The sequence below is a fragment of the Drosophila virilis genome, chromosome 4 (genome assembly GCF_030788295.1).
Source record: "Drosophila virilis strain 15010-1051.87 chromosome 4, Dvir_AGI_RSII-ME, whole genome shotgun sequence".
Taxonomy (NCBI): domain Eukaryota; kingdom Metazoa; phylum Arthropoda; class Insecta; order Diptera; family Drosophilidae; genus Drosophila; species Drosophila virilis.
Window position 1 is genome coordinate 9,736,011 of NC_091546.1, and position 24,795 is coordinate 9,760,805.

The 24,795-nt window shown below is 40.7% G+C and overlaps 4 protein-coding genes across 16 annotated transcripts in view; 1 reads left to right on the plus strand and 3 right to left on the minus strand.

Moving 5' to 3' along the window:
* Window positions 1-692: 692 nt before the first annotated feature.
* Pde1c (Phosphodiesterase 1c) overlaps window positions 693-24,795 on the minus strand; it is a 94,370-nt gene continuing 70,267 nt past the window's right edge. For 3 of the 13 annotated variants that reach the window (XM_070208777.1, XM_032438558.2, XM_070208776.1), the window contains 9 exons: window positions 19,617-19,865; window positions 17,683-18,223; window positions 17,092-17,205; window positions 16,556-16,618; window positions 14,638-15,105; window positions 5,008-5,257; window positions 4,072-4,089; window positions 2,420-3,494; window positions 693-1,751 (listed from right to left, as the gene is read on the minus strand). In XM_070208777.1, the coding sequence (XP_070064878.1) occupies window positions 1,642-1,751; window positions 2,420-3,494; window positions 4,072-4,089; window positions 5,008-5,257; window positions 14,638-15,105; window positions 16,556-16,618; window positions 17,092-17,205; window positions 17,683-18,223; window positions 19,617-19,865 (2,888 nt within the window). In that variant the 3' untranslated portion in view covers window positions 693-1,641. Of the gene's footprint in view, window positions 1,752-1,812; window positions 2,232-2,419; window positions 3,495-4,071; window positions 4,090-5,007; window positions 5,258-6,992; window positions 9,554-14,637; window positions 15,106-16,555; window positions 16,619-17,091; window positions 17,206-17,682; window positions 18,224-19,616; window positions 19,866-24,795 lie in introns of those variants that run through there. The other 10 variants (XR_011416547.1, XR_011416546.1, XM_032438559.2 and 7 more) reach the window with 10 other exon arrangements.
* On the minus strand, window positions 12,192-13,967 carry esc (extra sexcombs). The gene is made up of 4 exons (XM_002052262.4): window positions 13,751-13,967; window positions 13,549-13,682; window positions 13,322-13,493; window positions 12,192-13,253 (listed from the first exon to the last, which is right to left on the minus strand). Exons 1-4 carry the CDS (start codon window positions 13,808-13,810, stop codon window positions 12,342-12,344), a joined length of 1,278 nt encoding a protein of 425 aa, XP_002052298.1. The 5' UTR covers window positions 13,811-13,967; the 3' UTR covers window positions 12,192-12,341.
* Window positions 22,012-22,360, plus strand: LOC6627890 (serine protease inhibitor Kazal-type 1). Its single transcript, XM_002052260.4, has one exon. It carries the CDS (start codon window positions 22,054-22,056, stop codon window positions 22,270-22,272), a length of 219 nt encoding a protein of 72 aa, XP_002052296.1. The 5' UTR covers window positions 22,012-22,053; the 3' UTR covers window positions 22,273-22,360.
* LOC6627889 (serine protease inhibitor Kazal-type 1) lies at window positions 24,219-24,640 on the minus strand. The gene has a single exon (XM_002052259.4). It carries the CDS (start codon window positions 24,544-24,546, stop codon window positions 24,310-24,312), a length of 237 nt encoding a protein of 78 aa, XP_002052295.1. The 5' UTR covers window positions 24,547-24,640; the 3' UTR covers window positions 24,219-24,309.

Here is a 24,795-nt window from a genome sequence, read left to right on the forward strand (position 1 = left end):
ACAAATAGTAACTGACTATAGCCGACTATAACTGTATATTGCCTAATCGCTTTGAGCGTTCAATTTGTTCGATACACATACTTTTAACATTATATATACACATATATGTATTCGTATTTGTGGCTTATATGTATATGTATATTTGTTATGTTGTTGTTATGTTATATTTTGTATTTGCTGTAGCTAAGTACGAGATTAAATATGTATGTATGTATGTTTGTATGTGTATAATAAATATGTATGTATGCAAGTAACTAACTGTATGGTATTATACGTTTCATACGGCATACGTGTAGCGCATATGCACTGTTACCAACTACAGTAGTTAATTACAAGTATTTACTACCTTAATAAAGCTATGATCCCAATTTCAGCTGATAATTTGGTACCTTACCGCTAAGCACATTTACCACTGCTCTTTAACCCGTTGCCGTTCGTAAAAACGGCAGGGAGCGCACAATAACTGTTCCCAGGCCCAAATGCCCAGAGGAAATTCCCATTATTTTTTTCTGTCGCTGTCGCTGTGCAAAGAACACTGGTAAATCTTAAAAGAATGGTCCCGCTATCAGACATTTTGAAAAACGTTTAAAACATTTTAGTTTGGATTCCTCTTCGAATACGAGAAAAATACAGACAAGAACTTAAAGAAAAGAATCGTCTAACATATTAACTGTGCTAGCTCAATAATGCTATTATTTTTTTTTTTTTGGTTTTTCTTTTTGGTTTTTTTTTTTTTTTTTGTAAACATAAGCCTTGTTCACGTATAAAAATAAATATGCTACACTTTTGGATGAAGTGTGTTCCATTATTATAATTATTCTTAACATGCCTGCACACGATATATGTAGGTAGCCTGTGCATATGTTGAGGGAAATTCAAGTAAAGATTTCTTTTTTTTTTTTTTTTTTTTGGTTTAGATAGTCTGTTAGAGGTCTTTTAGATATTAACACAAGTTGTATAGCTAGTTAGTTTTTCAGGTATTTTTTAGTTTAGGTACTTAAGATCTAGCCAGCTCTTAAAATCCGTTCGCCTTCGTGCGTAACTCCAAAATTGAGCAAATTTTAGTATTGAAACAAAAAAACCAAAGAGAAAAAAATACTAAAAGTAAATTATAAAAAATACATTTTTTTTTAATAAAATACTTTTACAATAGATTCCAAAACTTAAGAAATTAAAATTAAAATTAATAATAATATATACTTATATTGGGTAAGTATAAGTATTTCAATCGATGAACTAAGCTAAGTAAATGCTTATTCTTGAAAAAAAAAAAACAAACCAAATAATCTCCTACAAATGCCAGCTATTTACAACATTGTGAGAAAAATGTTTACGCTAATATTTGTTTAGGGTTTCTCCCCTTTTTAACAAACTAGTTGCAAGCAAATAATATATTATATCGTATATAGTACATTCAGAAATTTACTTAGTTTTTTTTTGTGATATTTGCTGATTTTTCATTATCTGATCTCTACCAATATTTTGTTAATCAACATAATTTATACAATTTTCGAGTTATTCATATAGTTAAATATGGTTGCTAATTAGTTAGTTAGTTGTTGTTGTTGGTTTTATTATCTGTGCAGAGATTGTATCTATGTATCTGGTTATCTCTTATCTCTTATCGCTTATCGCTAGGGTTTACTCAACGACCGCTTCCTTCTGTGCGCCGTCCTCCGTTTCTGTAGCGGGATTATTCTCGGCTTCGGCTGCAGCTTCGGCAGCGGCGACCAGCGCACGTGCCTCGGCATCTGGAAGGGAATCGCATAAAGGATTAGTCTGCTCGATTTTCAGATTGAAGCTAGCACACACGATGAACCTTGCTATGGGCTCCAATGCAAAATGTCCAGAATTCTTCTTCTAAAACAAGCTCCTTAACTGAGTTTAACTGAGATTGAGCTGTCAGTTAAATTCAAATCCTAATTTCCCGAAGGGCTAATATTCTCGAAGGTAGTTATTGTTAGGGAAGCGATATGTCGAGGATTTTTATTATCAAACTCTGAACCATTTGTGGTGTGAAAAGTTTCAAATACATAAAATACAATTGCCATATCCAAACTACGAACTAGCTGGATCAGGATCTAAGCAGAGCTTTTTGATCATATTTCGACAGATTTTGGAATTTCCCGCATCGAGAACTTTTACGTGTTTGTTTTTCTTGAGTATTTTGTGGTGTTTCTTGGTCTGGGTCTAGCTTTAGATGGTACTTTTTCTTCGTCGATCTAAGAGCTCTGCGTAAAAGGTTACAGTTTGTTTAATGAATGCTAAAGGATCAAAAGGATGGCAGGACATTGAAATTAGTCCATGCCCAAATTGACTACGACAAGCGGCTAAAAGGCAATTTGAGTGCGAATCAAATTCGAATTAATTAGCGAGGCCCAGGCGTAAGGCCTGGTGTGCATCCAGCTAGGGTACCTACCTTTGATGGCTTGCTCCTTCCAGATCTTTTTATTTTCCGAGAGACAGATGAGCCAGGGTTTGTTGATTGAGAACTTGGCTGCACTGGGAGTTAGGCTCTTGCGCGTCATGGCGCAGGCATTTTGTTTTTTCGACTCATCCGCATCGCCATCGGCGCTGGTGGCGTTCTCCTCGACCAATGGTCCCGGCTTGCTTTTAATTACGGGTGCAATGGGCGCTAGGATGTGCTCAAGCATATCGGACATGATGGTCATGCTGGGCTCGACAATGAAATCGATGAAGCCGATTTGAGATTCGGCCACAAGCGTATTCTTGCGATCACATAGCGGACTGAAGGGCAGGCCCAGCTCCTTCTCGAGATCGCCCTGGCGAAAGAACTCCTCCAGCAGCAGCATCGTCCAGCGATGATGGACATCCCAATGTTTCGCCGGATGGGAGATATCACAGCAGTGCAGCACCAAGGACAGCGCCTTCGATTTGTCAATGGTCGGCTCCTGCAGTGTCAGCAGATTGCGCATAATCTTCAGCTGCTGAAAGTGATAGGTCATGTCGGTGGCCAGCACCATATCAATGATGAGGGTGCGCAGCTCCTTATACTCCTCGCGTGACAGGTGCGACAATATATTGGCATCGTCCTCCCTCATCAGCCGAAAGCTGGCGCTCACATGATGATTCTCCAGCACGGCCCGATCATTATAAAGCAGCGCCGTCTCCGAGCCGGACATCACATGGAAATTGTTGGTGGTGCCGGTGTGCTCAAAGTCGTGCAGCAGGGCCGCCAGCAGCGAGGCGAATATCTCCAAGTCCGTCAGCCAGTTCATCAGACCCGTATTGCACAGGCAATAGTGCATTGTGTGCATCACATCCACCGCATGCAGATTGTTGTGATACGGATTGCGGAAGCGACAGTAGCCCTCCTCAACGCGATGCAGAAACGTCTCCAAGACGCCTGGCGCTATCTTAAACTTGTGCATAGCGCCATATCGATTGAGCAGATCGTAGGCCACATACTTAATCACCTGGCCACTGGCCGCCTCGGTCAATGCAAACACATCAAATGTCCAGTCGTCCAGATTCTATTTAAAGCATGTGAAAAAACAAAGATTGCGCTTAAAGTTTCGTATGCCTACATTATTTGTTATTTGTTTTCTAAATGTATCCTGTAATTAATTTTGCCTTAACGCTTCATAAATAGCCCAAATACCCAAAACATACCTTTTCTTTACACTGTGAAAAATGAAACAATTGTTTGCCCTATCTTGAGTGGAAATTTCAATATTGAAGGCTGACGAACAGATGGACATGTCCGGATTGTCTTAGTTAAAAGCAAAAGGGAATCTTTGCGGAAATTCATTTGAGATGTGTTTCACAGTTTTTGCAAAATCAGCGATTTTAGAAATTCCACCCGCAACAGTGGAAAATTGACGGAATTGTTTAAACACTTATTCTCTCACTAATCTTCAAAGATAATTGTGAATATTCAATGAGCCCCCGTTCTTGATGAATGAAAGCCTATTTTTAGATTTTAATCAATTGTCTTGAAACCGCAAGCGATTAAATATTGATTCACTTATTTATGCTAATATTCCACCCGCTAGTGTGGAAAATAAGTGGAAAACAGTTTGTTAACCATCCGATTGGCTTGAAACTCACGTACGCAGATTCCGGCATCTAAATATGAATGAAATGAGCATGAGGTAGTAAAATTAGCATTAGTAAAATAGCATTTTTCATTACTAATATAAAACTGTTGATGCTGTCAGACTCATTAAAGCTTCATTTTACTGTAGTAGCTGGGCAAATGCATCGCAAAGGTCGCCGAAATTGTTTATTTTAACTTTATCTTTTTTCATAAGTTGAATCATGTTATTTGATTCCATTGAAAATGTTTCGGCTTTGGCAACTGAACAATATTTAAAGCGAAAAACGCGAAGGCTTGTAATTTGTTTACCGCATTTTCATGATTCATGATTTTATTTGTGCACAAGCTTTCAGCTCATTTCAGTGAAAGGGCAAGAAATCAAAGGGAAAATGTTGCAGGGTTCGAGCTTTGGCCAACTTCATGTTTCCATTCAGAAAACTTCACAAAGAATATGACATAAAAAACTGGTGCAAGTGATTTCTGAGCGTATTTCATAAGAAATATCTTGACTGATTTAATATGTTTAACAAGAATAAACTCGGAACCTTCTTGTTGACATGGGTTTTCCACTTTCCTAAAATCCATTTCCACCAATTTCTAATGCTAGATTTGTGTACATGAAAATGGAAAATAAAAAATGTCTATCAGAGAAATTTCTATTAGAGAATCACGTTTTAAATAGATATTTGTTAACTGCATTTGATAGATTTTCACCTATTTTCCGGCGTATTGATGACTTTTCAAAAAACACATAATCTATTCTTTTATAATTGTTGCAAATATTGAAAAGAACTAAAGAATTTTCCTCATCACCTAAAAACACAACACACATTCTCTTCCAAAGCTCATTGTTCATGTTTTTATCCCCAGATTTTCTGTCAATTGTCGAGACTTGGTCGGGTTTGATAGTCGCTTAGGAGCACTGAGGCGCCGTTAAGTGTGCTCACCTTTAGCAATTTGACAACATCGGGTGGAAACTGCATCAGGGTCGAGCTGGACACACGCCTGTAGATGCGGTCCACAAAGATGCCGGCGCGTATGGCATGGGCCACCGAACGGAATCTGGGCTTCTCGTCGCTTCTGTTGCGTGTGGTCGCCATTTGGCGCGTGAAGGTCGAGGCCAACCATTCGCGCACCTCGGGCGGCACCGCATCCGGCTGCACCTCGGACAGTTCATCATCCTCGTCGGCCAGGCGCCTGCAGGGTTTGATGGAGTTTGGGGTTTGGTTTTGGGTAAAAGGAGGGTTGTAGAAAAGAAAATGTATTAGTCCAGCTTCATGTTATCCTTTAAGAACAATTTTGTTTCTTTTTTTAATATTTGTTTTTTTTTTTTTTTTTGCTAATTAGTAAAGAAAATTACCAAAACGCTTAAACGAAACATAGAAAAAATCAATTGGAAACCAAAAAAAAAAAAAAAAAATAAAAAATATGTTTTTAGTAGCGCAATTTTATAAATTTTTGTTTTCTTTTCGCATTGCATTAAATTTTTCTTTGCTGTTGTTGTTGTTAAGCTCAAGTTACAGAAAACAAACTTAAAACGAAAAGTTAAAAAGACAACAAAGAACAAATAAATGAAAAGAAAAACGAGTTTTGTTTTGTTAGGAAGGGTGGAAAAGTGTCTGGACGGGCTGTGCTCGGGAAACCAATCTCTAATACAGATTCGTGCAAGGCTAGATAATTGCATTTAAAAATTAACAAAAAGTAGTTTTGGTTAAAGAAAATTTCGAACACGTTAATTGGATGCAGCAAAATCGCTATAAGCCAAACAAATTAACTGCGCAGCCAGTGCATGCTTGTATGTCTGTGTGTGTGTGTGTGTGTGCAGGTGTGTGTGTGAGGCTGGTGTTTGTTGTGGGCGTGGTCTTGACCATAGAAACTTGCTAATTGCATGCCAAGTTTTTGCCCTGCGAGTGCAACAACAAACGTGCAATGCGCTAAGCGAACCGAACAGGACATCACTTTGAAGGACTTTAACTTCGACTTGGAGCAGGACCTAGCTGCACAGTTCACGTGGAGCCTTTGAGCATTATGTGCCCTATAATTGGCGCCGATAACAATTTGAATTTCACAACTAATTGGTTATTTTTGATTCTGTATGGCAGGCATGCTAAGCAGCTTGCGGCCTCAATCAGTGCATTTCTATGGCAACGCATGTTGGCTCTTCCTTTTTTTTTTTTTTTACACATTCAAACAACACACACGCACACACACACGCACACACACGCACACGTTAAGGATAAAAGCGGCTGCTCGTTATGGCACAAGGCTGCAAAGCACTTAAGCCCCGAGACAGGGGCAGGGACAGGGGCAGGGACAGGGACTGCAGCGACTTAAGTTAATTAGCGCCATATTTAATTATGGCTAATTAGTTGCAGTGCAGCGCTTTACTTTAGTAACTCTTTAGTTTCTATCGCTAAAATCCCAATTTCCAAAGAATGTGTGCTCTTTTCAAGTTTCTTTTATATTTTCAATTGGAAGAACTCAAATCGAATATTTTTGTGCTTTGTTTTGCCTTTTTCGAGCAAGTTTTGTCAATTTTAGTAAAAGGTTTCTAAAATTTAAGAATCAGTCGAGATCTAAACCAGCTGCAGCTGAGTTCAACATGGTTTGTTGCTTCTTTTCCGGCACCTCCCCTCCCCACTGCTCCCCCCTGCTCCACCTAACTGTGGCCCGCAAAATGTTTGGCTAACACCTAGTGACAAGTTCGCACTTCACTTCTTTTGCATGGTTACAGGGTATTTATTTATTTTATTCTTGAAATTTTGGAGTCAGTTATTTATTTAATACCATTCCGTTTTCATGGCATGCTCCGCTTCAGTGGCACACAACATTATTTTTGGCAAACTTTCAACTTTTTGTTTTATAATATATTATAAACACTGTACAACACTGTCTGGCCGGAATGTGTGGGCTAGTTGTTCGGTTGTCGCACCTTTTCTTCTTTTCCTGGGTCTCCTTGGCGCGATACTGAATTATGAACTGGATTAGCTCAACGGTAATGACACTTTGACGGCTGCTTTCACGCCTCAGTCGACTCATCGCGACGATCACGAAGCTTGAGCTTCTGATTCTACTCGCCACGGGCACTGCTCGCTCTGCTGCTCCTGCTGTTTTTCCTTTGGCTGTTGTTGTAGTTGTTGTTGCTTTTGTTGGTGGCGTAGACATGGAGCGGCGTCGACTAAATTGACTTTGCGTCAATGTCAGCTATTTTCTGCTCAAGCTACGCTCGCAATGTCCATACGCATTCGCTCACTCGACATAAACCGTAATTTATCACTGTAGAGCAGCGAGTGGAAAGAAGAACGAGAACGAGCACGAGCACGAGAACGAGTGTAACCAGTGTTGGGTCACAACAGCTTGCAATTAGCGCCAAATGCGCTTTTAATGATGACAACACAGGCGACAGGAAGAACACGTGTGCAAATATTTGTGCAGCTTTGCTATTTTTTGTATTTTTTTTTTTTACGTTTTTGTTTTTGGCCTTTTCGCGTTTAATCCTTTCGGCGGCGGCAGCTGCTGCGACGCGCGTAGTTGGTTCGTTGCGAGTTAAATTTAAACTAAATGTTTTGCCAGCTGCGCAAAAGTGCCAGAACATCGCGAAACTGGAGCTGCTTGCGTGCCACAGGGCTCCGGCCCAGGCCAGGAAGCCGCCTACCCGGAGAGCCTGTGCGTGCCGAGCACACTGTAAAACTGTGTGGGGCATATCAATTATGTCAGCAAACAGCAAAATAAATAAAAATAATAAAAACAAAAGAACCTCTCGGGTCGAGCTAAGGAGACCGCAGGCAACTTTGCAACTATTGTGTAGAAGCCGTCTCTCGTCTATTTCTTTTACAACTTATTTTTACAAAACAATTACACAAAATGCTAAAAGGCATCAGCGGCAACAACAACATATATATCCTGGCTGGCTGATAAACACGACAACATCACGAGCACAAAGCCTTTCCAGCTAGAAACTTCCTTTCTGAGCCCCCGCCTGGCTTTCGCTTCATTGTGTTTAATGACTTTGCATGCTAGCGCGAATCTCAAGATGGCGGACTCCGCACGAGGAAGACGTAACGGCACTTGACGCCTGCTCGGGCTCGGAGGTCAGCATTCAAGGTAGCTCTGCAAGCGTTATAAACGGTTTTATACCCATTCCAATTACCGCTTTTGTTTATTTCTCCGATTGCATTTCATGTCATAGCCTTACAATTTTGTGGCATTTCATTTCGCCTCAAACTGCGGCGAATTGCATGCGTACCGTTTGTTTCCATCGGTTGGTTATGGGCGAATTTGCATACAGTTAGAAATCACGCTAACCTCTGTTAGACAACGCCTCGAGGCGTGGGCAACAGGTGTCGCATTCTTCGTAAGTATTTGGCCTGCTCGCATCCTTCTGCAAGGTAATCTGAGTAATGATAGCTCCGTTTCACTGGATCACCTAAAACTGCATCATTTTCAACAATATTTTCTTGGAACACTCAGACAGACAGCTCTTTCGTTTGTAAAGCAAACATTTCCAAGACACAACTTTTTTTGCGTAAACTGAATGCCAACAATTTACGGCTTTAAGCCATTTGGGCGCATGCCTAGCCAAGCATTTTGTGGCCCCAAACGCTTGAGCTTGATTTTAAGGCTCATTTGAGGGCAAACCGACAATGCGGCCACCCCAAAAGTATGCCACTTAATAGTTATGCGTGCAATTTCCTGTGCCTAAAGCATTCTGTCGTCGATGCTGTTGTCATCGCCGCCGTGCACGGGAAATTGCTGCCAAATTGGCAGCATTGTTTTTCTGTCAATGATTTTTTTGTATGGCAGCACCGAACAGCGCCCCACCGAGTGAACCATTTGGCGGAGGAGCTGTGCGTAGCCAGAAACACGCACATTGCGTGTGTGGAATCATTAGATTGTAAGTCCTGTTGAAGCTGCGAGAGCGTTGCTTCAGATATTTGGAAACTGTTTGTTGAGTTATTCAAAAGTAAAAGCTTGAAGCTTCTTGGTGTTGCATTTCCACAAGCCACAATTGATCTGGCAACCCTCGCATTAGTACGCCTACGGCCAAGCTGATTAAAGTGCGTCTTCGGCGTTCTGTTGTTCTCCGGCTATTGTATTGCTATTGCCAAAGGACATCAACTGAAAGGACCTTGCAACTGAATGCGCCTATTTCACTGGTGTCCTGTGTGTGCCAAAAATTGGCAGTTAACATCATTTATTATTGATTTTCCTTTTGTATGCCAGAAAGACAGGCCCGCTCCACGCAATGGGACAGCGCAGGGTGTTTGCTTGAGTTGGCATTTTTGTTGCTCCTAGGACTATTGGGTCACTTAGTCGCCTTGCCCCGTCTACTGGACTAATGCTTCACGCGAAAGATGATTGATGATTGCGACCCGCTGTCCATATAAATGCTACTCTCTACACACAATTTGCTAACGGTAACGATTGTATACAACGTTTTGGCCACATTTAGCGACCTTCAAATTGTGTTGTCCCTACCCAGTTTGACCTAAATTTGGTTTGAACTTGTTTTTATGATGGTCTGGACTTCACACTCTCTGGCTTATTGGAATTTTTGCGCGCTTTAATTGCCTGCAATTCGAGCTGCAGGTGGAATGCTACAATGAATCATTGATTGGCATATTTAATGAGTGCGTGTGTGTGTGTGTTGAATACTTGTTAAATCAAACGTAATTTGAATTTATGAGCTTGTGCAATTACTTTTTTGGTATTGGTCGCTGCAGCATGACGGCTAAAAATTTGCTTTTAATTATGATTTATTGGGAATGCGCGTATTTTTCACTTTATACATTTTTCACGCGCGTCTGCGAGTGCGTGAACCCAAAAACTGAAAACACATTAAAATGATTTCCACCTTATCGGCATGAATGAAGCCGCAAAAATGGCATTTAATTTGTGAATTTTGTACAATTGATATCGACGGCAACAATAAGAGGCCTCGGCCGCATACACACGCATACATATAGACATATTGGGGCATAATTTTATATCTATGTCAGATTTTACAAAAAAAAAAAAAAAAAAATTGTGATTTCTTTTTAGTGAATTTTATTATATTTTTTATCATAATTAAACAATGCGAATAGTTGCGTCAGCAAGCTCTTTGATAAGCCAATTGGGTAGGTGGAACACTTTTTTGGGACACAACTGTAGATGGGTGGCAGCACTCTTTTACAAAGAACAGTGCAATTTACAACAAATAAATACATATCACAGGATAATTAGCTATCATTTAGTTATTTAAAAGCCCAATATTGTTTCATTAGGCCTTATACTTTTGAACTCTCACAATGGACACTACAAGCAAATGTACCAAACTTTAAGACAAAGTGTAACTATTTTAATATTACAAGATATCGTAAACTCATTGTTATTCGGAAAAGGACACTCAAGGGTTTAAGTATATGCTCAAAGTGCTGAGATGTACCATTGATTTTACACATAAAGCACCAATTTTGGTACATTTGCAGCACGTGGCAGCCATGCTGACAATTTGTCCCTCTATTGTCATATTTTGCAAATGGTTATGTATTATGTTTCGCTTTTAACAGCTAACGGAGCATTAGGCCTACACCCACCGCCAGCGGCTTAAGGGAATGCCGTTAAACGAAAACTTTTGAGCCCGGTGGCAACGTCGGCGCTTCGACCGCGCCGACAAATGACATGCTAAACTAATTTTTGGTGTCATCCGCACATGTTAAACTCGGAATGCCAGTGACAGAAGACGCCCCACAAGTGACTTATCCTGCGGCGCAAGCTTGATTAATTTTTGGCTGACAAGTGCTTAGTAATAATAGAGTGCGAGAGAGTTGAAAGACACAAATCATTGCGGAATGACTGTTGCGGTGCGGCTAATTGTACGGTTTTTTTTTTGTGAGTGCAGCAACAAAATAACACAGACCACGCTAAAAGTAGATTGAGTGAAAGAGAGAGAGAGAGAGAGAGGACAAACCGCAAGCGTATGATTCGTTTACTGTTGCTGCTATCGTTGATGCTGATTATGCTATGTCGGGCATAGCGGAGCACATGCGTGGAGCTGCTGCGACAAACGGTATCGGTGGAGGACGGTAAAGACGAAGTGGATGAGTTGCATCTAAATGAGAACAACAATAACAACAACGACAAACAATCAACAATGAAATCAACTGTAAACGTTACGAGACAAATGACAAATGGCAACGTCGCACCGCCAGACGATCTGTGGCAAGGGATAAGCCCTCTCCGGCAACCAATTAAACAGAATAGTGGCAAATGTCTGGGATTAGTCGGGCAATGAGCGCCGCTCGCCCGATCCCAACCAGGCGCGCTGACTTCGCGTGTCAAGGCTAAAACTCAATTGACAACGGAATACCCATGGCAGCCAAATGTGCCGCCAATTACTCACATCCAAATGCCGAGCACGGGCTGGACAGTGGCTGCCGCTTGGCAGGATGTCTCCACTGTGCAGGCAACGAACGCTGAACAAAGGGGATGCAAAAAGACAATAAGTAAATAAAGATTTGTCTCGCCGACGCGTTTTATACTCTTGCAGCAGCTGATCAAATATATAGTTTGGCTTTTTTAGGAATCATTTGCAATCAACGTTCTCTTTGCTGCAAGAGCATAAGGCTTGTTGTGGGACTTGGCTGTGTAATGGGTCCGATGGGAGCTGTTAAGGCTCTTGCCTGGCTGCAGCGAGTCGAGTCCTTGTTGGCAGTTTCAATTTCGTCGTATTTATTTCACTCATCTCCTGCTCCAAGTGCAGCAACGCATATAAATGGCGGTCAATTGCAGCTCGTTTGTCGAGCCACCGTTTGCCCTGCGACCCGATTAGAAAATGGCCAACTGGGGACAAATTCCGAGCGACGCCCCAACACACTAATTATGTTTTGCAGTCAATGGCAAATGGCGTTGGTCCTCGCATGCCCTGCCTCTACGGATATCGGTGTGGATGCAGTTGACTGCGTTTTCAATTACCTGCCTGACTACTTACAAGGGAAAGGTCACGTGTAATGGAGATTTACGTTATGTTCGCGATTGCAATGCTATACTTAAGTGATATCAATGGTAATGTTAGGAACGAGTCGAATGTGGTAGGTGTCTTCGGACGTGGAGTAATTTTGTATAAGAGCTTAAAATAAATAATCTTGAATTTAGAAAACCTAGCATAAGATAATTGGTTTATTTGTGGAAAGGACTAACAAGTAAATACTAGGAACTAGGCACAAATATTAATGTTGTGCCTTGGATTTTGGCCACGTGAGATTTGGTTGTGGTGTGTCTGCAGCTATGAATGCGGTTCTTAAATTGCGGCTGCATGTCGCCGATTCCAGCGCCAGACAGTTGCATCATCGCACACGTAGACCAACACGCTGGCATCCCGCGAAAAGGCAATCTGACGCACGGTGGCGACGCTGCGCAAATTGTGCAGCGTTGTCATGTGTGCGCCTTCGGGATCACTGGGATCCATCTCCCAGACATAGACCTTGCCCTGCTGATTGCCCAAAGCGATGACCTTTTGCCAGGGATTGAAACCGAAACGCACAAACCATATCTCACATTCATCGTATTCGAACTCGGCGATAATGGTGCAGGAGGAATCACTGGGCTTTAGCTGCTCAAAGCTCTGATGCAGTTGGCCCGGCTTCCAGCAGACGATGGCATTCTCGCACGACTTGGATAGCACAAAATTGCCGAACCACTGCACACAGTCCACATAATTGCGATGTATATCACGCGTCGAAAAGTCCGGAAAGTGCTTAGTAATTGTGGGAAAGGGCAGAGTCGATTTCTCTTGACTAAACGTTTGTGACAGCTCAATTTTGTGTTGAAACTCCTGGGTATTAAGGCACCATAGCTTGAGTGAGTGATCCATGCCGCTGCTGACAATGCGATCGCCGCGCATATTGAAATCAATGGAAAGCACCTCATCCCGATGTCCCTCCACACCGCCAAAGATTGCTATGCAGACATGCGTCTGTATGTTCCACAAGCGTATGGCATGATCCTTGCTACCGGAGAGTAGCAGCTGCAGCTTGTGCGGATGAAATTTGAGTTCATTGATCGCCTGGCCATGACCAATATAGTTTCCCACCGCCTCGTTCTGTTCAATGTCAATGACGCGTATGACTCCGCGGTAGCCGGCGGCGGCAAGCAGCGGCGCAGACGTTTTTAAGTCGTATGACCAGGCGCAGGTGTAAAAGACCTCATCGGGCTGGCATTAATGTAAAATTTGGGCATTGGTACAGCACGTCTAGATTCGTTCAAATGACTGCTACTTACATCCGGATCTGCGTAGCAGTGCAGCAGCGTCAGGCCGCCCTTGCGTGGACACTCGTAAACGGTGCAACGATTGCTGCCCGCTGTGGCAAATACCTGCGGTTCATCCTTGCCCAGCAACGTGTTGAACGACACGCCAAATATGTTGGCGCCGTGGTTCTCCTTAACATGTGTGCTTGAAGTAGATGTTGCATCAACTTGAGCCATAATTTCTTTGGATGGCAACTTACTCGTATTTGTAGGCTGCGCCGCTTTTTGGCTTTGATTTGTGGCTGCGCCGGCCGCGTCGTTTGCTGCGAGTGCTGGAGGCCGGCGATTTGCTACGTGATGTGGTGCTATTTGTTGTAAAGCTAGCCGATTCGTCCTGCATGTGTTGCGGTGTGCGGAAATTTGTTGCTATTAATTCTGCTGCGATTTGCATTTTCAACTTACGCCGCACGAATCGTCCGAGTCATCTGGCTCGTTGTCGTTTTTCACTTTTTCGCTGCTCATGACACTTTAACACACGCTCGGTACACACAGCCAAATGACAATAAACAATTAAGCTTGTTTTTGTAAGCAATTTGAGCAACAACACAAGTATTTTTCTACACTTTTGGCGGCAAGATACACGCGCAGCGTTGCCACCACGCGATCGCTATAGCGCTGGTATATTGTATAACATAGCGCTGTTAATCAACATCAACAGCAATATCGATAGTCGCGCTCTAAGTGTCGATAGTATAAACATCGCGTAAAAATTAAAATTGGCTATATTTCGATAGCTTTCTCGATAAGAAACGCGCGAACTTAGTTTACGCATGCGCAAGCCAATTGAACAATTATTAGTTTTATGAAAACATTGAACAAATATGGAGAGGACAATCACATGCCATAATATTAACTGTGAAAAAAACATTTACAAATATGCATGTATCAATTGTATGTATATACTTATTTAAGAGTGAACAAAATGCAACACAAAGGGTCAAGGTATTACAGAGAGCGTAGAAAGGGGGAATAAAATGGATGTACAAAAAGAAGATTCATATTTATTTACAAAGTTAAAGTGATATATGTATATTAGGGGACAGTATCAAGTCAATATATACAGCAGTAGAGAGGAAACGCAGACAGAAGTTGGATATAGTTGAGAAAGACAGACAGAGACAGAGAGTAGACTAATTTTTGTTGTTTGGTTTTGTTGTTGTTGTTGTATCTGTGTTGGTTAACGTAACGTAACAACGTAAAAGGCAACTTAAACGTCAAATATTGTACAATAACTGAAAACGCATACAAAATTACGCTAATCTTATGCAGTATAAACCATTTGCAAGTACGTTTTATTCGTCGACATTGATCTCGCCCAGACTGGTGTGCGCAGGCGTCTTTGTCGCTGAACGGTCGCTTTATTACTGCAACTGCTACTGCTGGAAACACTTTGACCCGCTGCAGCGCCACCTGTTGCATCACTTGGGTCTGTTGTTGTTGTTGTTGTTGTCGTCGTCGTCGTCGTCGTCATCGTTGTCGTCGCCGCTGTTGTTAGATCCGCTGGCGTTTGCTCCTCTTGCACGGATTCGGCAACAGTTTCAAGCGTTTTGGCTACCACCAAGTCCTGCGTCTCAGATGCTGCCGGCGGAGCTGTTGGAACGTCTTTTGTGCGGCTTGCGATACTCGTCTGATTGTCAGAGTCAGTTGCCGACGGCGTTGGCTCCTCCGCCGCCGCTGCATGCAGGCTGCAGCTGCTGTTTTTGTTGTTGTTGTTGAGATTCTTGCAATCGGCATTGCAGCTCTTGCTGGCAGCCTCGCTGTTTGGGGCCGGAGCGTAGTTTGGTCGAGGGGAGGGGTTTGTGGTCAAGTGTTTTTTTGCACAGCAGTTGGCAGTGAGTAAAAGCGAACCGGTACAGACAACAAATTATGGTACGGTTCGTTGTTTGGCATATTCGTGTTCATTTATAAATTATTTATAATTTTTATTTTCATGATTTTATGTGAATTTTCAAAATATGGTTGGCAATAGAAAGAAAAATAAATAGAACATCAGTTGAAAGTTTTTGTTTTATTGTATTTTTTTTGTGGTTTTTTTTTTTTTTTTTGTTTTGTTTTTGCTGGGGTTAAAGTCAATTAAAGCGAGTGGATTAGTTGAGCAAAGCTACGAATAGCACACGACGCACACAAACACTCGTCGACAAGCAAACAGTGTTCGACAATTCGTTGGGGTCAATGCTGGCAAAAAAGAGTGTTGCATATTTTGTCTGTCGGGCGAGTTGAGAGCGAAACTTTGTTTGCCGCCCACACTTGGTTATGTAAATCGAACAATCGTGTCATGATGTTGTGAATAATTTATTGCGATTGCAACCAGACACATTGTATGTATCTGCAGAATGGAGCCCGGAGTCCATAATAAATTTGCACTGCGAGTGGCAGGCGCATTGGGAATTTGGGCTTTTAATTGAAAGTTTGGCCTTCTGTGGTAAATAATAATGCAGTGTGTGCAGCAATATGCTCTTTTCGGGCTTTAAAATAATATGTAAAAAGGTATGGGAAAACTTTTCAAAAAGTTTCATAGCAAGCGTACAGTAACGAGTTATGTTTAGCGAGTAACGAGTAAAGAGATGTAAAGGCAGATGATTCGAAGACAGATGTCATCTGGCGAACACGAGAGGACCAACTCTTCAAAGAGAGACTAGGTAGAGACATCAATAAAAAATACACCGAGAGTTAACTATGTTCAATTTGAAAGAGAGACAGAAGAGAGTTAGAGAGAGAGAGAGAGAGAGTGAGACAGTTCTTCAATAATACGGTGCTGATTGCATTTGAATATCACACGATTCGCAAGTTGTATAAAACATATTGTAGTTAATTGGACTAGACTAGCTAAAATACACGCGTTCTCTGTATTAAATGACACTTATTTTGTGTATAGAATGAGGTAGATGAGACCATGATGAAATGGCGATGATAAACTTTGCTGCGATTCTGTAAAACAAGGCAATAATTGTAGAGTATTCAGTTAAACTGACATTAGAACCGAAAATAGCACTACAACGTATGAGAGACAGAAAGTTAAAGAGTTAACAAGAGCGTTAAGGAACAAGATAGAGAGAGAGAGAAAGAGAGTGGAATGATATGAATAGAATAGTAGTAAGTGGTTAGTTGATATGAGCGCGCGTTTGGGTTTAGAGGGGGAAAAGAGAGTTAAAAAATGAACAAAGTTAACGACAAAGCAATTTTGAAGTTTGCTCTATAAAGACTTACTCTTCGCTCTCAACGGATGAAGACGCAATCCGCCCCAATTTACTTTTACCTGATGTGGGGCTTCTGCTCAAACACAAACACATATATAAAAAAGAAAAAAGTATATATATATATATATATATAAACAGTGTGAAAGTTGTTAACGGAAAAACAATATAGAAAAAAAAAACAGAATTTATCGTTAGCTAAGTATGTGATAGATAGTTTGTAATGATAAATGTATATAGTATGTAGATGTATGTAAACAGCTCCGATGGAATACACAATTCATGAAACTGGTTTGAAGCTTGCCTTTGTGTGCAATCCGAATGGAAATTCAATTATCTTAAGGTTCGAGCTATGCAGCACTATGCGAAGAAACCTACTAATACGCTAAAGCCTGAACCAATAGCTTGTACGATCCTCGAAAGCGCCAGCAATTTATTGGCCAGTTCGTGGTTAGATTTTGGTTAGAAAATAGTGCAAACATTTTCAAGTCCTGTATAAAAATAACACACAAACACACACACACACACACACACACACAATACACCTACCTTGACTCGTCTATGAAAACTGCCTCCAGGACACGCGCCGCATAGTGCAGATTCCGTTGCATATCCTCGTAGGCGACAGCCTCATGATCCATGCGTCGCAGCAGACTGCGTATTCTGCAAAGGTTGAAAGAAAAAACGATTACCATTTGCTTTGGGATTGATGCGAATCAACAAAAGATACTAATTGTTAAAATAGCCATGTATGTCTATATATCATTATGATTTAGTATATTTACAACACATTCAAATTGTGTTGCATACTTTTTAAGCCCAGTGTCAGCAATTCTGGCTATCGTCAGGTCGACCTTAGAGATCGCCGAAATGCTATATAAGCTTTGAAATCGATTGTACAACATATAACTCAATTTTTCACTCAGAAGGAGTACTTTCCGAAGTTTGAAATTTATCAATCAAGAGATTGATGAAGAACCCATCTTATAATATATATTTATATATATATTTCTTCCAGTTTATGTTCTTGGTTCGGCTGTGTCGTGTTATATACAATGGATCAGACAGACAGACGCGTGTCATTGATTAAAATAGCTAAGATTAGAATATATGTTTGTATGTATGGAGAGATGAACTCACCTGACAGCTGCCTTGTTGAGAGCATCTGGCGTATCGACAGCTGGCAAAGTTTCCGTTTCCCATGCATCGGCGACCGACATATTTGAGCCCGTTTCTAACGATCGCTGCGACGATTGCTCGATAAGAGGATTGAATATTGTGCCAACTGGACCGGCGCTAATGGAATTTGGATAATCGATGGTATCGCGACTTATCCTGAGGTCGTAGGTGGGTCGTTCGGTTGACGACGGTATGTGCGGCGTATCGGTTACGAAATTCGTTTGATTTGGCGACGAGGGCTGCATTTTGCCGGCAGAGTTCGGACCCCTCGACGTGCTCTCAGCGCGACTGTCCAACGCGCGTTTGTCAGCGGCCGTAGACGAAGCGTTACCGTTGCTGCCCCTAGCACTACCAAGGCGCTCCGCGAGTGGCTCACTGAGCGGTGTCTGGAAGAAGCTAATGCTGGCCGCCGAGGGCGAGGCGATCGATTGAGCCTGTGCGTCCGCCTGTGAGAAGCTCTTGCGACTATTCGAGCGCCGTACAATAGTAAGTGAGCCGTGTTCTGCAAAACAAGAAAAACAGCAACAAACGCAACACGGTGAGTAGTGTGAGATGGGTAAGACTGCTTTCATCTAAATGTGTTGACACTTGGACAAAATATACTTCGATTTACTGAAGCACAAACTAAATTTAGTTTGCCCAAGCCCAACAAACCTAAATTGAATTAAATTGAATGGGCAGCACAAATGAATGTAAACAGAAACTACGGAAACTAATTTAGCCTTTAGAATAGTCAACAATAAAGCTGACAAAATTTACCCATTAATTGCAATGATAACAAAAACGACTAATAAAAATAATAATTTAAAGAAGAATATTACGAATATTACGATTTGTACAGACAGCAAAAAACTGAACTGTGAGTCTAGTTGGTAGACGAAACATGTCTGTGATGATTTAAATATATTGATGTAGATGCAATATCTATATATGAAACGAATATGAATCGTATTTCCATTGACACACACTCATTGCCAATTGCTTCAGAATAACTCAACAATTTATAGAATGGCTTTAAGACATTTTCATTTAGTTAAACCCGAAGCGCAAATGTAACTGCTAAACGAGCGAGTCGGTGAGTTGGCTGCTCCTGTTACTGGCACGTCCTCGCACATCCTTTAACTGGCAAAAGCAAATCGAAGTGAATGCTTAGCTGCGTTCGGGTAAATTGCAAAAGATTTATCTATTTGCTAAGCGTTGAGCGTTGCGAATAACAGCCATAAGAATGGGCAAAACAAAGGGCGAATCTCGAGTGCCTGAGCTCTGAGCTCCTGAGGCGAACTTGGCAACCGGCAAAGACAACGACACCAAGAAAAAGAAGAAGAAGAAGACTTGGACTGTTAACTGCATTCCATTTATTTTGGCAGTGCAAGCGCCGCCAGCAAAACGGGCTAGGGAAAACCACCTCCAGCTCCTTCAGCTGAAGCAGTAGCTGCTTCCACTCACATAAAACTCGCTTTTATGCAGCACTTAAATTTATGTTACACCCGAGATTCCTCTGCTTAACGGTATCGTTTCAGGAGCTGTTCTTGCTGTGTCTGCTTATCGCGGCTCCTGTTTCAGTTCTGGGAACTTAACTTTCGCGTTTGGGGCTGTCGAAATGTTTTATGTTACTTTTACTAGCCACTCCTCACGTTTTTAATGAGTTCAGCAAGCCAAAAATCAAAAGCTACACAAACTGTATCCAAAATGTTGCCCAGTCCCGACCAGGTGAGCGGGCGAAACTGAGCAGGGTTTGTAGGGGGCGAGCTTTAAGGCCAATTCTATAAAGCGGATGGTTTTGAATTATGCAGCAATGCACTCGCCGCCACTAGAAATGAACTACTTGACCTCCGGTCAACAGTGGCCACGCCCCTGCTTCAGCCCATGTCCTGTTATGAAAAATGTTTACTTACTTGCCACTTGACCATTTATTGCCGCATTGGCGCCGCCGCCGCTGCTGCCCAGCTCACAGATTGTGGGGCTCTGCTCGCCGTTATTTGGCTCACTGGCACCGCCTGCCGTCGACGCTGCACCACCAACAGCACCGCTTGTCGCAGCTCCAATACCGCTGCTGCCACCGCTGCCCGCACTGCTGTTGCTGCCACCTGGGCCGGCGTTGCTCTCCTCACGTTTACTTGGCAGAGTCTCCGGCGTGCTGGCAACTGTAAGCAACCAAAAAAAAAAAAGGAAGAAAAATATATCTATGTGCAAAATGTCTTTAGAGAATGCTTTTCTTTTCTTATATTTCTTTCGCTTATGTGTTAGTATACGAGCTGCCTTTCAACAGGTCCCAAAATAGCCCACTTCACATACAGTCGAGAGTGCCCAGAGGCCTTTAGCTGTGCCTTACATAAATAAGCACCTTTTTTTTTTGGGTGCGATTTTGGGTAAACTGTATTGTTATGTCGCACAGCTCGAGGGTCTAAAAGGGTATGCGCTATTGTATAAGCTTTCTGTTAGGATAATATTGCAAAATTATGACTATGTGTGTGCAGCTGAGCTTATGGCATGGGTTGCGTACAATAAATGTTAACGCATCAAGTAAAGTGCACGACTGGGAGTTACCCTGTAACCAGCGAACAAACATTCTATGTACCTTTTAGGAATGAGTATGCAATTTGTAGGAATTGAATTGTGTGTAAGTCCAGTTGGTACAGCACAATAATTGGTATTAAATGCAACTATGTTTTTGTATGTTTCAATTTCTTAGTGACTTATTTAACTAAATCTCAAGCTGTCCGGCTCGAGTCGCAACGAGCAAAAACAACAAGGTATAAACAGCTCAAGTTAACAGGTTATCTGACGGGCTATTTCAAGAACCTTCCGGTTATATCATCACAGACTTTTGCCACCGACTCTAGATTATTGATATTTGTTTTTATTTGATTTGAAAATGTTATTTTATTTGGATTATTTAATTGTCGTCCATAGCTGGTTTTGCATGAAGATACTTTGTATTAGAGGTCAGATATACTTAATACACCTAGTACACCTTGACATTAAAATAAAAATAAGCTTCAAAATAATTAATTCTCGCTGTTGGAACAACATAAAACTTATCTTAAGCGAAATCGGAATATATTGAGTATTTCACAATTCGCAAGCATTGGCATGCGTTTTTTTCCTCGCATTTTTCGTATGTGATAAGATTTCATCAAATAATAATTATATTTATAAATATTTTTATATTCTACAAGTTTTTATTCTTTCCCAGCCATTTCAATGCAGTTTAATATATATTTACTGCTTATCAGTTTCACTCATTTTACTTACTTAAAAATTATTTTATTTGTTTTTCTTTTTTTTTTAGTGATTCATTACTTTCTATTTACTGATTAAAATTATCGAAAAATCGATCTGTGCAAATGCATAAATAATAGAACGAAGCACACCCGACCCCATTGAATATACAAGTTCTTAATCAACCGAGTCGATCTATTCATGGCCGTCTGTTTAGTTTGTTCTATGAACGTGATGAACTCAAAAACCGTACAGAGAAATATGTTCAGAGGTTGTAATCGCGATCGATAACTTGGCCCGTTTCAATCGATACAAATCGAAATCCTGTTTATTTTTCGGCTTATTTCTTCGCTTGAAGGAGCTTAAGTTAGCAAATGAGATATGTAGCTTCTCGAATAGTATACACAGATCTAGTGTATCGTTTTTTGTGTATCGCTTAGGTAAATTGAAGCTTGAATTTTGGGTAATGTAAGAATATGTATGAATGTATTGGTATGCACGTGCATACCTGTTACATATGATGAACATATATATGTTCGGGAATCTCCTAGTCGAATAGAGTACACTCTCTTACTTAGATGTCTTGTTGCAATCAGGCAAAATAATGTATATGCTTAATGTATATTGATATTTTGGATTTTTGTTTTATTAAAGGTATCTGTGTTTTATTTTCTTGTGCTGTCCCCATTTGGATGGGGGTCGGCAATCCTTTGACTTAGAAGCTTTTCTAAGCAGCTAGGACCATATTCACGTACCATATTCATATTCAAGCTCTAAGCAAGGGCAGGCACTTCTAGAAGATTATTGTTGGCATATTGCGCATACGCTACGCTGAACATATTATACAATAGAATCAATTGACAATCGTATATTGTTAGTTTACAATTGAAAGGTGTCAAATGTCACGACAATTTGTTGCATATACTTATTTTGTTTGGATTTGTTTTTTAGAATTATTGTACAGCTAATTATTGACGTTGGATTGCTCAGCCAAACGGCTTTGCGGCTGTCAGCTTGCTGAGTTGTTATCTATTCAAATATATATAAAACAATGCCAACGACTGTGTGAAACTTCAGTCTTGTCTAACCAGTCGCCCAGCTCTAATCATCATGCGTTTCCTCGCTCTTATCGCCCTCTGCCTGTTGGCCTTGTTCGCGCTCACCGCTGCCGCCGATCAGGAGGAGTTCTGTGCCTGTCCCCGCAATTTGGAGCAGGTCTGTGGCACCGATGGCACCACCTATCCCAATCCCTGTGAGCTGCGCTGTGCCGCTAAGCGTGCCACTCGTCAAGGGCGCTCTCTGGGCCAGGCCAGAAGTGGACCCTGCTAGATTCTTTAACCATATCGGATTTGGGATAATGCTAAATTTACTGAAGCTTCAAGAGAAATAAACATTTTAACGAGTATTGCAAACTGGACACGTGTTACTTGTTGATTTTGCTGAGTTTTGTTTAATCAATTGTTCGCACAACTTATTCCAGTGATAATAACATTTCTATGCCAGGGCTGGGTGAGTTGCAGCCAAAATTTCAACAAACTGGGCATGGAGTTTATATACTAATTATATAGTTTATATACTATATTAAAGCTCAAATAAATAATATGAAAACCTTATTTGCAATTGCTGTAATTCTAAAGTTTATTCAAACTAAAGAAACTTTTTATCCAGATGAGTTTTGCAAATGGAACGTCAGGCAAACTTGGCTACAAATAAGTATGTACATTGTAAATCTCATACAAATGAGAATTTCTTCGTTCGATCGATTAGCAGATACTGGGACTTTGTGAAAAGGTTATTTTGCAGAGCGTAAGCAAAAAATTTGTGACCATTTCGACTGCTTATTTATATTCACATTCAGCATTTACAGCCAAGTTCTTCTGGATATACGCAGTTTCTCTTTAACTATTTTTTCATATATAACCTAGGATGTGATTCCGTTGTGGAAAGTATTGTTGCACCTTATTAAATTCATGATTACAAATGTCTTGGAACAACTTTGTCGAAACTTACTCTCCTTCATATTGAAGGGCACAATGCGTCGCCTAGCTCTCATTGATGTCTACCTATTAGATTGGATGGAGATATTAGGCTGGTTTGTAATTGTCCAGAAACCAGGGAATTGCCTGCTGGAGTTTGTCTTTACCAAGATCCAAGATCTCTTTTCGAATTTGGGATCTTATTTTCGCCTCTTGTTTAGACTTTTATGCGTTCCCTAACCCTTAACATCCTCACCGCGTATAATTTTCTAAGGATAAAGTGTATCTTATCTAATCTGCAACCTTCCATGTGCACTAAATATGTCGCAGATTCATAGAACTGAGTTCAAAAACAAATAAATGAAAAAAACCAACATTGCAAATTGTGAATGTATTGCAATTGGATTTATTTACGCAAGTGTTTAGCTGCTATTCATATGTGCCAATATATGTAGAAGCAAATCAAACAATAATATTATAGCAGGGCTGACGAATCATCATCAACAGGTGGCAAAAAATGAATAGCTTAACTTTGAAATACTAATATATTTGTGCAGTATTTCTGATTGCCCAGTAAATAAAAAAATCATTGTCAAAGTTAAATAGATACAATGGTTTGTAATCGTAAAAGAACTATTTATTTTGATCTTTCGATCATCCTTTAGCAAAGTACCTCTAGTATATATAGAGGGTATTATAACGCAAAGAAAAAAACATCTTTGAACCAAAAAGTTATATATTTTTGATCAGAATGAACAGCCAAGATGAACGGATATATGCGAGCAAGTCTCTAAAGATATCATCTCAAAGCATTCCAAAGATCCGTAAAAACAATCGGTCGAAAAGAAAAACTCTTTTGTTTGTCAGGATATCTTTACCTTACATATATGCAACATATTATTAATATTGGTATGAAAGTATGAAAAACTTTTTTGGGAATATTAGAAGATTAGGCTTTTAGAATCGAAAAATTCATAAAGTATATTCAAGCAACTGGCTGCGGAGCTTGATCAAATTGCACATCTTATTTTTTTTTCTCGTGTATGCTTTTAAATTTCTATATGTTTGCTTAACTATTTAGATCCTAGTATATTTGTTGTTCACAGTTCATTTTAAGCGGAATCAATGGTTCACGGAAGCCAACCCTTAAGTCTGAGCGCATTGTCATCTGATTTATAGCTGTTCATATGTTGGCCAGATAAAGACTGTTGCTATCAATCGGCACTCCAAATGGGCTTACTGATAAGCGGCAATATTACACATATACATTTATATTACCCCATTGATGATTCAGCTCAGTTGATTCACAATTGAACAAAGTGATTTTATTTTGAAGAAATTTTAAATATTTTTAAATGATTTTATATTGACAATTGTGAAAGAATTCGGCTCAGCAACTTCCTGATCTTAGCAAATCCAAGCTGCGTCCAGCCCTCTCCAACTCGCGACGCGCACAATCGTATAGACAGCGATTCGGGTAGGAGATCAAATTGCTGGCACAGACCGGATCATAATTGCGTGGGCACGGGCAGATCTTTCTGGGCAGCTCCAGCTTATCCTCCTCCTGATCGCCGCTTACAAATGCAGCCAGTAGCAGGCACAGGGCCAAAAGCAAATTAAATTTCATTTCGTTTTGTGTACAGGTTAATCCACAAGCTACTCAATATTGATACTGGCAGTGTGGTTTTTTGTTTTGAGTGGGCCAGTTCCATTGGCTCGATTTTATGTATGGGCCTTATCTTATCGCGCGTGCTTGGTAGTTTGACTTTTTTTCTTTTTTTAAATATATATATTTTGGTTTATTGTTCGGGTTTATTCAATAGTTAAATGAATATTGGGCTTTGCTTTCAATATATATATTATAAATTAAAGAATA